Consider the following 18,709-nt stretch of genomic DNA (forward strand, 5'->3'; position numbering starts at 1 on the left):
TGCAAGATGACCGGAAAAATTTAGACAATAAAAAAACAATTAAAGTACAACTTAAGCAGCCAACCAAGAATTGAATAAAATGCCTTTGTTGATTATAGTCTAATTGATGTCTACATGTAACAATATTTAAGAGACTCTATACTTGCCCTGATAAGACTGCTGGTATTAGTTCATCTGTCATCTTAGTTTTCAAGCTTTTAAGTAACTAGTAGTTGGCACTCAACAGCACTTACTCCTACTTGCACTAAATATTTCCCTATTTCATTACTTCTAATTCTTCAGGGCCCTGTTAAAATGAAAAATAAGAACTGCACAGAATCAAAAATCACCAACCTAAACTTGAACTGCGGCAGCAGCAGCAAAAGTGAAGTGTGAGTTTGGCTTCAATTATTATGCATATAATAATTGTTTATTTCACAGCATCTTGTAAGTTGTATACAGCCACCCCTGACCCCCTTTATGCCACATCTCAAACATCTAAGTACCATTTGATTAGATTTCTTAGTCTAGATCCACTTGGGTCTCATTAAATATCAACATATGTGCATAATGAATTGTTTTCCACAAGAAGCAAGAACTACCTCTGCTATGTTGTTTGCTCACCAAACCTGTCTTCACCTAGATTTCTTAAAACCTTTTTCTGTGGCTTCAGTAAATTGTCCTCCTCCCTTTGCCATTATTATTCACATGAAACAACCTGCATTTTCAGAAACTGTATTACTCAAAAATCAACACAACATAAATAATATAACATTTCTGCAACTTTAAGTAATATCTAATTAAGCAATCGAGGTGCCAACAGATATTTCCTAAGTATGATCAACGCCTGTTTGAGGAGAGTAAAATGTACGGAGACCTTTTCACTATTCCAAAGAGCATGGAGTTACGTTTCCATGTAAACTGGTAATTTAACATACAGGAGACTGGCTAGATACTGTGTACTCTACTTACTAGCAACTGGCAAGCCTACAAGAGGTTGCTGGATCAGATTAAATGTGGAAAACATAGTTCAGTGTTTAGGTCTAAAGTATTAAAAGGATCTTAATACATGAGCAGTACGATAATTCTCATTTATTGGGAGTTAGGTATGTAAAATGAATTGCTCAAGTTTACAGTTGCAGAAACAACCATACTCACAACCATACTGCTACCATTATCATGTTATTGTAGTTTAGGTGGATGCTGGTTTCAATCATTTATTATATTAAGGCGCAATATTTATTACAGAAAAGAGTAAGTAAATATGTGAAAGAATAGTACAGGATCTATTTAAGAAACTTTAAAGTTCTTGAAGCTAGTAAAGGATGACATCTTGTTGATGCATGAGCACTCAACTGCATGGATACATGTCACTTTCTGTATTTAATCTAACACTCATAAATCCTCATATTTATTAAATCTGTCTACAAAAGTTGTTTCCTCATAAATGTTGTATTCACAAAAACGGAATTTTGATAGATGAAAGATCATTAAACACTGTTGTTTATTTTTAAACTGATCTTTGTAATCAAATCTCTCTCAACACAGGCATTACTCAGGCAGTCAGGCACTCAGGCTTGTATACAGTACAGTATTGCTACATCATTAGTGTAGTTTCTGTACATGCACACCTGCGCATAATGCTATAACTAAAAGTTCTTTAAAATTTGCCCTTGCACCATTAGTTTTGTCCATCACAAAACTGTTTACTTTTACCCCTCTTATATTTTTGTAATAGCGAATGGCAAATGTAATTTGTCATGCACGTTTCTACTGATGTGAGGGGTATCGACTATTATACAATGGTAGGGATGATTTTCTCCTCTTCTAGATCAGGTAACGTTTTATTAATGTTCAAAAACCTCTGCAGAAATCAAGAGCGCTATATTGTTTAAAATGATGAGTGGCAAGATTAAGGTATTCTTAAGAGCTTCGTCTCAAATGTCCTAACAAACCTATAAACTGTGAACTATTTCACCTACAAAGCTTAATTGGCATAAATTCACAATAAATAGAATTTTTTTTTTTGGGGTGTGTGTGTGTGTGTTGGGTCGTGAATGGGAAGGGGAATCGCGAATGGGGGGTTTCTTTTTAAAAAAAAAAAAATAAAATAACGAATTGGGGTTAATGGAACGAGAATGATATAAAAACTAAATTTCTGATCCAAATGGGAATGAGAATCACGAATAGGGGATTTCTTCTTCTTCTTCTTTTTAACAAAATCGCGAATAGGGGTTAATGGAATGAGAATGATATGAAATCCCAAGGTATAGTTAGGGAATGATTTACCCATCTAATGGAATGATATTCCCATTCCGAACAACTAAATCCTAATCCAAACATTAATACATGGGATAAGGGTTCCAAAATACGATTCCTGTTAACCACACTCATTATCCATAAACCAAAAATGCCCATAAATCTTCGTTCCCTGGCTCTCCCTCCCCCACACGCAACATTTATTCGGCAGAACATTACATTATGAGAGGTAGCAACTGATCTTCGATGAACCAAAAAACTACAAGAGCAGTGGAAGCATCTCAAGTCAATATTTACTTTTGTTATGCTGCTAAGCATCAACAGGTGATCATAGCTTAATTTCATATATAAAGAGAACATAAATGTGTTCAATGGCCAAACTATGTGTACATCAGTACAGATTGTGAAGAACTTTATTCATCAATAAAGTCTCATGGAATCAATTTATTTTAGTATAACAAGATGTTCAAATTTAACCATGAATGCCCTGGGGTCAAAAGTTTAAGGTTGAGAATTAAAGTCCTAAGTAGTAAGTGTAATGTAAACACCATTGATTCGTCAAAGGTATCAAACTCAAACTTTACCGTCTCTATATTTGACTTTATAACAAGTTCTGTTCCAGGGTGAGTTTCCAAGTAGAAAACAAAAGGTTGGCTCATTCAAAAGACTTTATTAGGACACAGCAGTAATGATTTTTGGGAAGTTCAACATACAAGAATTGATTAAGTTGAGAACATTAATGAATATACTTTGAATCAATATGATTTTAATATTTTCACAGAAAATTGATTGAGAACAGGTTTGCATTCAACTCTTATGATCAGGGGTAGGTTAACCACTTACAAAATTTGTAGAAGAAATAATACTTGTCATTTATATCTGTTAGGTGTAAAAATTAAATGTACTAAATGCACATTGGTTTCATGAAGCAACCTAAAATAAAAAAATACGACGATCAAGCAAGAATGTGGAATTATACTATATACCTAACTCCAGAAAAGAAAGTAAGCAGGTAGATGATTATCCTTAATCCTTATAGTACTAAACTACCTAAGTCCAGAGAAGATCCGAAATTATGATGATAGCAGAGGTTGATTAGCGAAACCAAAATACAGGGGGCGTTTGGTTGGTGGACAGAAATGGGAATCGGGAATGAAAATGAAGGTTTTGGGAAATGGGAGTGGTATCCTAAGAGGAGTGGAAGGAATAATTTACCCACAAGTCCCATTCCATAAAACGAAATTACTAATCCAAACATCAACACAAGAGTTTAAGATTTTGATCCCCATGGGCTCATTAACCATGAATAGAACGCTCCCATATATATATCTTGAGAATTTAATCAATAACGTACTGATACCTTTTTAAAGAGATGGTCGATCACTGTGGCATGCAAGTGGCAAAGGAAAAGCAAGAACATGTTCAACATAACTACTACGGATTCTTGCTTGAATTGATCTCACTTGAGGACTTGCAACATCAGAATATATGTCTTGACATTGTTGACACTCGACAGGAACTATTCATTAACCCCAGTTTAAGGTTCTGCATGTCAAACAAAAACAAGCATCGTTATGCTTTTCCAATATAAGCTTCAATACCAAAATGAACTCAAAATTTTTATAACACCGCAACTAGGAAGTCCTCACTCTGTACAACAAACTACTTCTCTTAAAAGTGTTACACTAGGATAACCATTTACAGACTGCAGTTAGCATTTATATAAAGCAGTAATATGAACAGCAATAGTAATATAAAATGAAAGAGAAGCATACAGATCAAGTCACACAAATAAAGACAAGTCTGCTTTTTATTTAATAATAGCAATACCATAGATTTGGAATGTATTGATATATCATCACCTGGCTTTAATTACAAAGATGATTCCTATACTATACAAAAACCATAATCAGCTCTCTACAAGCTAAAACGATAGTTTTAAATAATAAAAAAAGAAATAAATTAAAATAAAAGCTACTAGTGTTACCCTAAACTGCTTAGATTCATAAGTTGAGATCAATCCTAGGCTTCTTCAATGGCATAGGTGATGGAACGATCATGTTGCATCGAGGGCATCTAGGGTTGCTCTTTGATAACAGGACATATAGCAGGCAACTGGGGCATCCAGCAGCAAAAGAAGCAAAAGATTTCTCCTCAGAGTCCGTACTTTCAGTTTCAATAACAGAAGATGATAAGCTAGGTGGTGACACTGACATGGACCTCTTCCTATTCGTCTCCTTCTCTGCTCTTTCAAGTGCAGACTTCACCTTGTCAAGAGTGCACACACTCTGATAATTGGAAGTGGACTTTGCATGAGCCGATTGCACAAGTTTGAGGTCCAGGCTAGTATCATCAAAGAGGTTCAGAGGTTTCGGTGCTGGCGGATAATTCAAGTCTTGAAGCTTTGACATTGTTTGATTGGTTTGGTGCACATGTTCAGGGGATGCAGATGTTGTATTTGGAGAGTTACACCTCTGAAGATAAACTTTTCCTGACTGCAAAAATCAAGGAATTTCAATGTAAGATTAAAGTGCATGTCAATAAAATCAGAATTAATGTCAAAAGATACTCTACTTAATGAAATGAAACTTTTACTGTTTCATAAGTATATACTCTGCTTTCATAGGATTCATAGTACAAGATCAACATGTAACAGTAATAATGATACAAACTGAAAATTATTTACTCCATCAAATTAATATATTTTTTCAAAGACAGATTTTTTCCATCAAAACTAGTAATCAATCTTTTTCAAATGGAATAAAAGGTCTGACAGAACCAGCTTCATACACATACATACTACTATAGATTATTAATTACCTGCTTATGATAAAACGTACACATGCATGTAATATACATTATTTTCTCAGAAAAACATAAATTACATGACAACATATGACTTGCAACAAAAATCACAGATTTATAAGATAAGAAACTAAAGCATGGAAGTGTTGCTACATATTTAAATTCAAGAATATAATCAGTACAAATACCAACCAAAATTCCATATATGACAAAAATAAAATTTAAAGCATCGATCCACTGTTTGATTAAAATATTCAAAATCATCAACTAAGAGATAAAATTCACATTTAACTTTCAAACAAACACACAATTTCTAGTTTGACAATCATTACAGAACGCAAGAAACGCATAAAAAATTAAATAAACATACATGTGAAAAGATAATGAGTAAAAATAAAAGAAAGGGAAAAAGGGTACCTTTAAATCAAGCCGTTTTTCAAAGCCAGAGGGAACTTGCAAATCGAGTTCTAATTCTTGAGAATCAAAGCTAGCCGAGTTGGAACCACCGCCGAGTAAATCACGAGTAACGAGAGCCGTTGATTTGGAAATCCCATCGTCCTTGTAGCCGTTCATCACCCGAAAGAGATGGCCTATATCGGCAGCCATGTTTGTGTGTGTATTACGGGAGAGAGGAGAGATGAAAAGAAGATATAAAGGGGTTGAGTTACAGGGGATTGTTTATACAGAGAGATTGTTTATATAGAGAGGAAACGAGAGAGATTAATAAAAATAAATGAATATTGGTGTGCAATTAGTAGGAGGAGCAAGTGCAGTAATGAGAATTTAATGAGGAGTTGGGGGAGAGAGAAAAGGATCGTCGTCAGTAATGGCGGCATTTAATGCTCCCCAGCAAAATTGAAAGACCAAGAGACGTAGATATGCATATATAAAATTAAATTAAATTTGTATTCTACCTTTTTTTAATTATAATTATTCGAAATTATATTTTAATTATTTATAGGATGAATATATAATAATCTGTTACGTATAGGATAAATATAGAAGGCAGGGGCAGGGAAAGCTAGTCGACAAGTGTGGGTTTTAATTGCAAGCAAGCAGGCCACATAATCACGATTCTACATTTATCTACTCTCCCCTGTCTATAAATCTTTCCCTTCACACTTTTGTCATTAATTAATTTAATATTTTTATTATTCAAGATTTCAAGTCGTGGTAGTTTGTAAATCAATAGACAGTAACGCAGATCTGTTTCTGTATGAGGTTCGATAAGGGATTTAGAATATTTTTCAAATTTTCTTTTTCTATTGAAATCAACGTATTTTGTAAATTAGTTATATCAAAAAAAATATCTAGAAATTATTTTGATTATTTTTTGTCGAACACTACTTGACAATATTTGATTGATTCCACTTATATTAATAACAATCGGATCTCTTGTATATACATAAATCATCTAATTAAATTGATTCATTTATTTGTCATATCATTTGAAAATAAAATTTTAAACAAAATTTGAAATACAAATATGAAATAACCCGATAATGTTTAATGTCTCATAACAAAATACGCATAAAATCTCTTTCACTTAATGAAATTAATAATAGATAGTATATTCAGTGATAAATTATTATTAAAAATATGTGTTAATTTTTCTTAAAATAAATTCAAAATTTAACTAAAATAAAAAAAAATTGCTAGACAACTAAAAAATAAAATAAAATATAAAAATACAGACAAATCAAACAAAATAACATTTCCCAATGATTAATCCCGATTTACTACATCATTGATTAATCATCACTTAATTCTTGCATGTCGATGTCGTGATTCGTATGACCACCATTCATATTCTAAAGCCAGCAAAATATTATAATATAAATAAATGAAAATCATAACGTATGGGATCAATATATAATCAATAACCAAAAATAAAATTATAAAATAATAAGAAAATGTAACCAAGAAAAAAATAATCTATAAATCAATTTCATTAAGAATCATAAAATTCTGAATATTCTTTAAAATTAAAAAGTACCTCAATTAAAAAATTGTCTCAAAAAAATTACAAAATTAATAAGAAAAAAGATTCACAAACTAAACTAAATGTGGACTGATATGAATATGAAGCCTTTACCCCGTGCACACCCGTAACTAAAAGTCGAGTTGGCATATAAAAATAAAAAAATACAATCAACTTTTTAAAAAACTCACACTCCAATAATACTAAATATCAATATTTTATTTATAATTTTAGTCAATCTTCTATGAATCACTATATTTGTCCTCCACAGGTCTGTAAAAAGACTATATTTGTCGAATCTCTTAAGAAATCTGTAGAATGATTACACGTCATTTATTATTATATTAAACTTATATATTTTATTTTAACAATCTAAAATATTAATAACATATGTTTTTTAAATTATGATCGGCGAATATAACCAAAACCATTGAAACACAGTGTCTCAGAGGTTCAATAAATTTTACGTAATGTGTTATAGGTCAAATTTAACCAACCATATGCTCAACCCCATTCAAAATGCTCTACCTCATAAGTCATAACACTTTTTTTTTTTTCTTTCCAAAATCTACCTCATAACTATTGCACAAACATAAATTAACTTTTTACCAAAATTCATTTGCATTTCATTTGCGTGTCTATAAACTAAACTTTCTTTCTGGATAATAGCTAGGCTCATATGAAAAATGCAGAAAATTGTGGATCTCTATTTTTAGAATGTCATTATCCGAATTTAAATCATCTCCTTGTTTGCATTGTTGTATAATAAATTTTTTTGTAGCTATCTCCAACAAACGGCAGTTGGCAAATTGCTTGCCTCTGTATACCCTTGCATTTAATTATTTTGTTTTTACCCTACAATTCTGCCGCTTCGCGAATATATATAATTTATTAGTACGAGTTTTTTGACTTGCAAATTAAAAAAGGTTGAATAAAAACAGACGACTAGTACTACTAGTATGTTATCCACACGATTTATAGTTTCGGCTAACGTGGGATATAAGGTGGTCACGGAATAAATTAGAAATTAAAGAAAAATCAAATGCATTTAATGAAAGCTACATGAATCTGCCGGGTGGATCGCCACCTAAACCTCTTTTTTTCTTATACTTAGAATTCCTCAATCAACGCATCATCAATGTATTTACTGTATGACCGATTAAATATGAGGAGTCATTAAGACGTAATAAATTGGTTTACAAGTCAAAATACTCTTTTACTTAAATTCCTTTTCCTGCATTTAATGTTCTTTTCGATTAGGACTCCCTCCGTCCCTATTTATCTGTCTACCTTGAAAGTAAAAATTTGTACCTATTTATCTGTCTATTTATACTTTCAAAACTAATTTAATGATAGTTTTTCAAATATATCTCCATAATTTCAATTTTCAAAACTTGACTTATTTAAAACTTGGTTGAATTCATGTTTTCAAGACATAAAATAGGAGTATTCCACCATTTTCAAGATATTAATTAGAGATATTTAATGAAAAAGTTTATACAATCAATTATTCCTTGGTATGTGTTTTTTTTCTCCAAAATGGACAGATAAAAAGGGACGGAGGGAGTAATTTTTTAAAACTGAATATGTAAATTATACGAATAATTATGGAGCTTTAATTTTGGTAGTCAAAGATGAATAAAGAATTTTTTTTTCTGGATTTATCAAAATCAAAAGAATAAACAGATACTTCGTCGAGCACGATTGGATAGTACAGTGGTGACCGATGGGTTTGTCAGGGACACCGGGTTCGACTCTGGCTTTCCCCGAAAATTATTAAAACAGATACTAATTTGTAAGGCATTTAAGTCTGCATTGTCAAAAAAAATACTCCCGTTTCAATTTACATGTCCACTTTCAAGAAAATTTTTTGTTTCAAATTATTTGTCCACTTCAACTTTCAATGCAAAATCATATTTCCAAAATCAATTCTCCTCCACATATCCCTTATTTATATTTCCTAGATCAATCTCACACCACATATTATGCTCATTTAATGCAATTAATTTGTGAACAACCACTTTTTTTAAACTGTGTGATTTTTTGTAAGGCATATAGACTTGTATCATAAAAAAGGTTAATTTTCATAAATACAGTATTAGTTTGAATTGAATACGCTGGACGGTGACATGATATTTACTGAAAGACTGCACCTCGGAATATTTATTCAAGCGATTCATTTCCAAAGTTATTTATATGCAATAAAATACGGAAGAATTAAATAAACGAGAGTTCCGTAACTAAAAGGTCGGAGTAGGTTTGAATGAGTCAGGGACTCACGGGCGTCTAGCATGCAACACAAAATTTTGTATTACCTGATTACCTCTGCATCTTCTCGTCTTAATCTAGGCATACAGGAATACAAGGATACATACATTACATAAACAACACACATAAAACAAACCTACTACCACGTCTTATCCTCATTAAATGCATTCTTTGGAATTATTTTATGTTAATTTAATGTTTTGATAGGTACCAATGACTTTTGGATTTTCTCTCAATTAATTTTGCTACGAAGCTTCCCCTCTCTGTTTCACACTTAAATTTTAGCAAACGAAACACTAAGAAAACTGTGACTATTTTATACTCCCTCCGTCCCTATTTATCTGTCCACTTTGGAAGTAAAAATTTGTCCCTATTTATCTGTCCATTTATACTTTCAAAACTAATTTAATGATAATTTTTCAAATATATCTCCAAAATTTCAATTTTCAAGGCTTGACTTATTTAAAACTTGGTTGAATTCATGTTTTCAAGACACAATCACACAAAGTAGGGGTATTCCACCATTTTCAAGATATTAATTAGAGGTATTTAATGAAAAAATTTATACAATCAATTATTCCTTGGTATGTGTATTTTTTTTCCAAAATGGACAGATAAAAAGGGACGGAGGGAGTAGTACTTACGGAGTATATATCGAATGGGACTGTAAATACTGTTGTCGCTTTTGCTTGAATAACAGTTTTTTTTGGGGATTGCAAATCACTTCCGCCAAAAGAAAATGATTATAAACGACAAATAGAACGCGAGCATAAATTAATTTAATATTATTACATTTACGATCATCACAAATCAGCGCATATGTATTTTAAATTCAGATATTACGAATCATAAATTAGCAATCAGATTAATAATGTTATGGTCGTAAAACGCTCACCGAGAATAGGAACGAACGGAAATATTATTTGAGGGTGTCAAAATAAATTATATAATTCATTATTAATCGAAATAAAAAAGGATCATTTATCATAATTGAGTTGGTGACTCTATTAAATCATGAAATCAGAATTAATGATTTTAACAACGGAGCAACAAGTAACAATGTTGTGATATATATATAATTTTTTTTGTCATAATTGTATTTTATCAATTATTTTGATAATATCTGAATTGAACTCGCAACTTGTTAAATGATTTAGGTAAGCCTTTCAAAAAAATTGATTTAGGTAAGGACATCTTACAGTCTTATAGCACATTATTGAATTTGTTATTTTATGAATAGATGCCATCATTAACTCCAATCAGATTTTTATTAATAAAAACGGAATTTTTTTAAAGCACAGAAGTCATCGAATATTTAAAATTCGGAGATGGTTGTCTTCGGTTTCAGTAGGGGTTTAAAACTTTTCATAATTTTAAGACGAAAAATAGTTGTCTACGTAGTAAGTCGAAATGTCGAATTTGACTTAAGCTAAACAAAGGTGTTAATCTAATAATAAAAGGTCATACGGCATCTACACCACTGATCGAGTCGAACAAACAGTAAATTGCAATCGCCTTCTCACAAATAGACAGTTAAACGATATTTTGAAGAAAATGTATGTACAAATACAAGTACCCGCTTCATGCATTCTCGTTGAGTTACTGGTACCCTCTTCATCATGCCCGATAGAGCTATCGTTTGAGTTATCGACCAGAACTGCGATTTCATACACACTTTCATCACCAAATCAAACCCCGCTTACAATTAAAAAGCGAAAATAAAGCTCTCACCGGGGAGAGAAAACAACCTTAGATGGAACCACAGAAACAAGAGGAATCCGACTGAAAATCCACCTACTTGAAATAGAAAAAAAAGACAGTGAAATCTCCGATGGTTTTAGATCTAAGAATCCCTCGAGAATAGATCTGGAGTAGAACCACAAAAACAAGAAAAATCTGTAACTCACCCGCTTGGAAGAGAGACAGCGAAATATCCGATGGCTCTGGATCTAAGTTTCCCGATAAGAAGTATTATTCAAAAATTAAGAATAAAACAAAGTAGTTAACTGATTAGGGGCTTTCCACCGGTGAAAACCGATGGAAGCCCCAGAGCGGCTACGACAAGAGAGAGGCTAGAGAGAATTAGGGTTTTTTTGGAGAAAGGCTAGGCGTGTCTTTTCCAATGACTTGATTTTTGGGGTAAGTATCAAACTGAGCATTATATAATTAGCAAAATTTTAAATTTGCCACTCGTAAATACGAGGCCTCAAGTTAGTCAATTTTCACATAAAAATTGGTGATTTTAAGTGTAAAAAGTGGTCAATTTGAGACCATCAACTTGAAAGTGGCCAATTTGAGACTCCAATTTTATTTATGACAAATTTGAAACTTTGGTAATATATATTGATCAATTTGATAGTTTACTCCTTGATAAAAGTTGCATATGAGTGATAAGTTACCAATAAATCATTTTTATTTTTATTAATTTATTTTTATTAACACATAAGTTATTAATAAGTCAAGACTAATCAAACATATATTTTAAACTCCTGGCTTATCATATTAAATCACGTTAAGTCCTTTTTTTAAATGAGAAAACGAATCAAATTAAGTCATAAATCATAATTTTAAATTCAGCCAAACAACTTTTGAATATGTGGCGCCTTTTGAATAAACATATATATTTACTATATCATAAATTCTATAAATATCCATTTTAAAGTAATATATTCAATTTTTAAGAGTTGGGCTCCTTAGAAACCCATAATTCTTAAAGTCTTTGGAGTCCTCTCTTAACACCGTTGGATCATCTCTCAATCCTACGGTCTGCAGGACACAAGCAGTTATATATTTTAAATTTTTAAGACTCTCTAATATCCCTAATCTTAAGATGCGAAACAATCGTGCATAGCCCTCTATCCAACTTTTATCCTGCATTCAGACACTAGAAATATTATTCAAATAATTTATATAGCTACAGGTATTGCAGTACCATAAATACGCACATTAAATTTTTATCATGCAACACAACATAGACATTACATAAATCATGCCAAATAGCATGCAGGACACAGATCAGATGTAACACAGAACACAATGCTAAGTATAGAACATTAAACTATGCAGGACATAACTATGATCTATGTTCTGCAGTTTACAAATAAGATATACACAACTTGGCTTTGCACTACTAAAAAAACTCATAATTTATACATTCAATGCGGAATCTTTTAAGGGTATGCTGCAACTCATATATCATACAGAATATCTGCAAATCATCAACTCAGTTTGTACACGTATTCTACAAATATTAATAACAAAGGAAAAAACAAAATTAAGAACATGAAACTATGCAGGACACAGCTATGTTCTACAATTTACAAAATGATGTACACAACTGGGTGTCCGATGGAGAATGCCGTTGCAGAACAAAGGAGAAAGAAATAACGCACCACTGAAAAGGTTGCCGAACAAATGGCAGGATAATATCTTCCCACAAACTCAGCAACAAAATAACTGACGCTACAATCGTGGAAGAGATGAGTGAGCGCTTAATTTGGAAAGATAAAGTAGTTAATTATTTAAATTTTATATAATTCTAATTAAACTACAGCCGTCGGATGAGAATGAAATGGAGGGTCAGGATTGGGACTCCGGGAACTCCAAAAAAAGTGGGACTCCAAATAACTTTTCTCCAATTTTTAATAATTTATTATATCTATACTATACTATTAAAGTCAAAACATTAAAAGTTTGGCCGGCCGGCACTTGGGCCGAATTATGCGCCTATCTATAAAATTAATTATCTTTTTTAACCCAAACCTACTATCTTTTCTATATTTTCTAACTAAAACGACTCAATCTTCTAAATTAACACTGAGCAACATATCAATTACCTTTTTTAACTAAAACACGTCATCTTTATAGATTTTCTAACTAAAACGCTGATCTTCTAAAATAATACGGGCAACATAATATAAAAAGATAACATAATCATATATAATTATAAATAAATAAATGATGATATTTTCAAATAAAATTAAAATTATTTTTAAATATTCTAATGACCTCAGAATAATACCGATATATTGAAAATTTGGTCATTCGATTGGTGTTTGACCTTACGGACCTCCTTAATTTATAAATGTTCTAATGATTTTTGTTATTATCTATTTAGCAAAATTGTGAAAATATTAAAAAAATTGGTAGTATAATTGGTCAAAACCAAAACATTAAAAACTTGGTCATTGGTATTTTGGCCGAATTATGAGTCTATCTATATAATCAATTATCTTTTTTTACTAAATAATCAATTATTCTTTTTAACTGAAACATATTATCTTTTCTATATTTCTAACTAAAGCAATTTAATCCTATAAAAATAACATTAGGCAACATACCAATTACATTTTTTTATTTAACTAAAACACATTATATTTTCAGATTTTTTAACTAAAAACGCTGACATTCAAAAGAAAACACGGGCAAAAAACGCGCACACACATATATATTATCATTATAACTCAATAGTTACTATTTGGTTGGTTGCTCGATATTTGGAATCACAGGTCTTCTTAAATTATACTAACATATTAGAAAATATATTTAGACATTTGCGTTAAGATATACATCTTCATCTTAATTTTTAATTACTCATTCGATTGGTTTAACTATTAAAAATTTATTCAACTATTAAATTAAAAATTTATTTAGCACACATAATTAAAATATATCAATTCAAATATGTTTATTAAAATTTTTAAAAATATATTTTAATTAAAATACATTATTCAATCATAAATTCATAATTTTATATTCACAATAAAATCGGTTAAATGTAAAATATGTACGATTAAATACAAATATTATATATCACCCGTACATGGCACAGGTTGTAAGCTATTATTATACGATTAAAACTGAAACATTAAAAATTTCGCCGGTCGATCGATATGTGGGCCGAGATACGGGTCTATTTATATAACCAATTATTCTTTTTAACTGAAATATATTATCTTTTTATATTTTTTAACTAAAAAAATTCAATCTTCTAAAATAACATCGAGCAATATAATAATTAATTTTTTAACTAAAACATATTATAAAATTAATTAAATTTATAATATATACGATAAAATAATAAATATATTAACCGTCCGTGCATTGCACGAATTATAAGCTAGTATACTTTAATTGAGAATAAATTATAAAATTAATTGAATTTGACTGCTTTGCATCAGTTAAATCGAGAACTTTTAGAACACAGTAATGTATGTGGCCCAAATCCAAAGTCATAACCGGATCACAAATCGAGAATAAAACTGGGGCCCATTCACCACACCCAGATATATTCGAATGAAAAGAGAAATCACAATAATTCTTTCAATATAAATCCCTAAAAATCCAATCCTGATTTATCAAACCCCCTGCCTTTTATTATTGAGCGTAGTAGCGAAGCTAAGCAAGACCGAGAAGAAGAAGAAGCCACGTCATGCAGATCTTCGTCAAAACCCTAACCGGAAAGACTATCACTCTCGAAGTCGAGAGTAGTGATACTATCGATAATGTCAAAGCTAAGATTCAGGTCTCTTTTCATCTCTTTTACCTCTACTTTTTTACTGTCGGTTAAATTGATCATCTGTTCTGTTGAAACCCTAATTGATTGCTGTGTATGTATTGATGACTTGTGGGTTGGGGATTTGATTTGTCATGTTATTAAGCTGTTGTAATTAGGGTTTGGTTGGATTGTTATTGCGTGGGATTATGTTTGGGCTTTTCGTAATTAACTGTTGAAGCGTCGGTCTGTACTCGCTGTTTATGGTACTTGATTAATGTTGCGGTGATTTAATTGTTTGGATTGGGGGTTTCTTTGCGATTTCTCGGTTTTATTTAGCTGTTTGGGTACTAGATTGCTTACTGTAGCTTTTATTGTTTATGTACTAGCTTACTAGTTGCCGCTTGAGTTGATTGAATTGAGTTATCTGTGCCACACTATTTAAGTATTTATGTTGATTGTGAAAATATTGTTGCGCTTCTAATGCTATTTATTTGAAGTAAGCTATATTTCTGGATATAAATAGATGGAGCTTTATTCATATGGGTCAAAATTCACTTGGGCTTTAAATTCAATTAGGCGGTGAGACGATGAGATAGTATGTGACGGGAACAAATACAAGCCCAGCTTTATAACATGCTGGAGTATTTCCTTCTAATGTACCATTAATCATTTAATTATTTTTTTTGTCGGTCTGATACCATTAGTTTAAATTAAGAACGTACCCGTTTAATGAGTTAGGGGTAGTGCTTAAACCTAAAGCTAGTCACTTATAACTGACAATCTAACTTTGAAACAAACATGAGGAAATATAATTGCTATTAATGATCGGAGACAAGCACAAGTAAGGTTTTACTTACCATTATCATCGAAGCATTATTTTATTTTGTAATTCTAAAGGATCAGTGAACCAAATTTATGCAGGTACACATACTACAAGATCAATATCATCTTAATTCTTTCCTGATAATTTTCTTCCCCTAGAACCCACGTAGGAGCATAACGACCAAAAGTAGTTATTGTCTAATATATTATGTCACTATCAATAAACATATGTTAGTCCTTTAAATGTAATATGGACGTACGGTTGGTGTCATGGAAGTACCGCATGACAGTTCTAGTCCATCTCTTTTCATATGTACTCTGGATGTTAATACTGTGGTCATAATTATGTTCTTACCTTTTCGAAGGTCTTGGTGTAAAATAGGATGTTGATTGTCAAGGGCACTGTTCTAGCTCATATATGATATTTCCTTTACCGATTGTTCTTTATTTTGCTTAACTAGACCTGGAGGTTTGTGTAAAGAGAGAATTTACACAATTACTTGGGGAATGTGGTTGAGTTATCGATTGGCATCTTCCCTGTAGTCCTTGGGCTGTTTCCCAAACCCCTTTGTGAAATCATTGTTACTTTTTTTCGATAGGTTCCACATTAGTTGTATGGTGTGTGTGTGTGTGTGTGTTGGGTGTTTCAACATATTCTAAAAGCTGTACCTGTAATTATTTGTTTTTGTGTACAATGTTTGCTCAATTCAATTAGGTGATTTTATTATCTAAATCAAATTTGATGTCTGATGTAAGACGCAAAGGATGAGATTTTGAGTTTTATTGAAGTACTTATGCCATTATCTGTTCCCTTCAATTTTATACTCTAAAATATTCTTTTAAGACAATGGAGAGACAAGCCAGCCTTGTTGATCTGTGGCATCTTGATTTTCATATTGTTTTAAAATTTTAGAACTCATATTTATGTGTTTACCAGGATAAGGAAGGTATTCCTCCAGATCAGCAGAGGTTGATTTTTGCTGGAAAGCAATTAGAAGATGGAAGAACTCTTGCAGATTACAACATTCAGAAAGAGTCAACCCTTCACTTGGTACTTAGGCTTCGAGGAGGAACAATGATCAAAGTTAAAACTCTTACTGGGAAGGAAATCGAAATTGATATTGAACCAACTGATACCATTGACCGGATTAAGGAACGGGTCGAGGAGAAGGAAGGAATTCCTCCAGTGCAGCAAAGGTTGTTTGCTCTTCTCGTATATTGATAAATTTTAGATACAAAGATTTCTCTCTGTTTCAAACAAAAGCTTAACCTAATTATTAATTATGGAACTTGATCAATCTTGTATCTACTTTCCGTGTTGCAGGCTTATCTATGCTGGCAAGCAGCTTGCAGATGACAAAACAGCCAAAGATTATAATATTGAGGGTGGCTCTGTACTTCATTTGGTTCTTGCACTGAGGGGTGGTAGTTTCTAAATAAAATTTCAAATATTAGTGAAAACCTGTTGTGGTGCTTTATGTACTGAGAAAAGCAGAACTTGCATACGTTTTCTACAAATGCTTTCATCATCTGGCCCAGTATTGTGTTTCATTTTTAAAAATTTAGTACATCAACTGCTATGGATTGTAATTCGCTGTTTAGCTTTTTTCTGAATTTTTTCATATTGATTGCTTTGTGATTGATTCTTAATTGTCTTTATGATGGTAGTTTTTGATCTATTGAGCTCCATAAAAATTTAGATATTATAGGACATATATCATATTATTCATTAGCTTCAGGAGTAGGTTGCTGCTTTGTAATAAGTGACTCCATAGGTGCTTGATGAGGTTGGATTGAGCATCAGACTAGGGGCTATAGAAAAAATATACTAGTATTTGCAAATTTTATGTATTCTGCACATGTTCATAATTTACGCCCATAATGGACATGTGATGATCCCGTGTCATCAAGTCAACATTTTGTGTTGGGTTATAATTTGGATGCTATAGGCAAAACACTCTGATCCCCGAGGTAATTCCCTGTTTGTCTGTCAGTTTTGCTAAATCTTCTCTCTGTGTTGTACAGTCAGATAGTATCATATTTCCTTCTCTTTTGAGTTTGGTAAATAGTTCAGTGTGTTATCTTACATGAATTTGAAAGGAAAGGAAAGCAAGCGAAGTGCTTTCTTCTTAATTTTTGAGTAGTACTGCTGAATTTACATTCTTCTCTGGTTGCTTTCTTCTTTCTTAGTACACTGGGAGCACATATATGAGTAAAAATGAAAGTACCTATTCTCTGCTTGCTTTCCTCATTATTAAAAAACTTGGGAGCGGGGTGTGAGTAATTAGATATATAAGTGCTTCATAGTGGTACTTGTGTTGATGTTTTCAAGTTCTTTTATATAGGATTTGAAACTATTTGAAATGATAATAGTTCGACATCAAGTCCAAACACCTGACTGTTGTGAAGTAGCAACTATACTTTCGCAAATAGCGAGCATAGTGGGAAAACAAACTGAAGCTTAAACGTTCATGGAAAATGAAGGGATATATTTCCATTGTAAGAGTGATACTGGCTAGTTGGAATTTGAAGAGGCTTGGAAAGCACTTTTAATTACACGGAATGCTATCTGAAGTTTGGAAATAGGTTTGTACGCGCATAAACAATCACACAGTTGAGTTTGAGGATGGTTGTGTTATGGGGATCTCACATCTCATTTGTTCGAGACCGAGGGTCAGATTTACAAACATCAACTCTCTGACACTGCGTTTACTTGGATATAATGGAAGGGTTGAGTTTATTTGGATTAAATGAAATTGGAGAGCATGGTCGGTCTCAGATTTACAAACATCAACTCCGCGTTTGCTTGGATATAATGGAAGGGTTGAGTTTATTTGGATTGAATGAAATTGGAGAGAATGGGATGAACACTTGGATGAGATGAGATAGGATGAAATGATATTTGTATTATGAAATGGGATGGAATTGGGAAGAATGTAATGAAATTTGTAATATAAATTTGGGGTGATTAGAGAAAATATCCATAATTTTCATTCTTTTAATAATTCAATTTCAAATTATTTGAACCACAGATCTAATTAGCATATTTTGAAAGGAATGCTTATTAGACTTTTTCATCATGTTTCTTTACAATCTGC

At 31.9% G+C, this 18,709-nt stretch overlaps 2 protein-coding genes across 3 annotated transcripts; one reads left to right on the plus strand and one right to left on the minus strand.

Moving 5' to 3' along the window:
* Window positions 1-339: 339 nt before the first annotated feature.
* Window positions 340-5,900, minus strand: LOC108216207 (uncharacterized). Of its 2 annotated transcripts, XR_001806056.2 has the most exons (4): window positions 5,461-5,900; window positions 4,226-4,733; window positions 3,599-3,783; window positions 340-697 (listed from the first exon to the last, which is right to left on the minus strand). XR_001806056.2 is itself a non-coding variant. In XM_017388903.2 (2 exons), exons 1-2 carry the CDS (start codon window positions 5,647-5,649, stop codon window positions 4,242-4,244), a joined length of 681 nt encoding a protein of 226 aa, XP_017244392.1. In that variant the 5' UTR covers window positions 5,650-5,900; the 3' UTR covers window positions 4,022-4,241. The 2 variants fall into 2 exon arrangements, 1 of the variants encoding a protein (XP_017244392.1); XM_017388903.2 differs by lacking the exons at window positions 340-697; window positions 3,599-3,783 and having other exon boundaries at window positions 4,022-4,733.
* Window positions 5,901-14,557: 8,657 nt separating this feature from the next.
* Window positions 14,558-17,254, plus strand: LOC108215576 (ubiquitin-NEDD8-like protein RUB2). The gene is made up of 3 exons (XM_017388076.2): window positions 14,558-14,816; window positions 16,549-16,808; window positions 16,936-17,254. Exons 1-3 carry the CDS (start codon window positions 14,724-14,726, stop codon window positions 17,045-17,047), a joined length of 465 nt encoding a protein of 154 aa, XP_017243565.1. The 5' UTR covers window positions 14,558-14,723; the 3' UTR covers window positions 17,048-17,254.
* The last annotated feature ends 1,455 nt before the right edge of the window (window positions 17,255-18,709 follow it).

This window comes from Daucus carota, chromosome 4 (genome assembly GCF_001625215.2).
Source record: "Daucus carota subsp. sativus chromosome 4, DH1 v3.0, whole genome shotgun sequence".
In the NCBI taxonomy this organism is placed as follows: Eukaryota; Viridiplantae; Streptophyta; class Magnoliopsida; order Apiales; family Apiaceae; genus Daucus; species Daucus carota.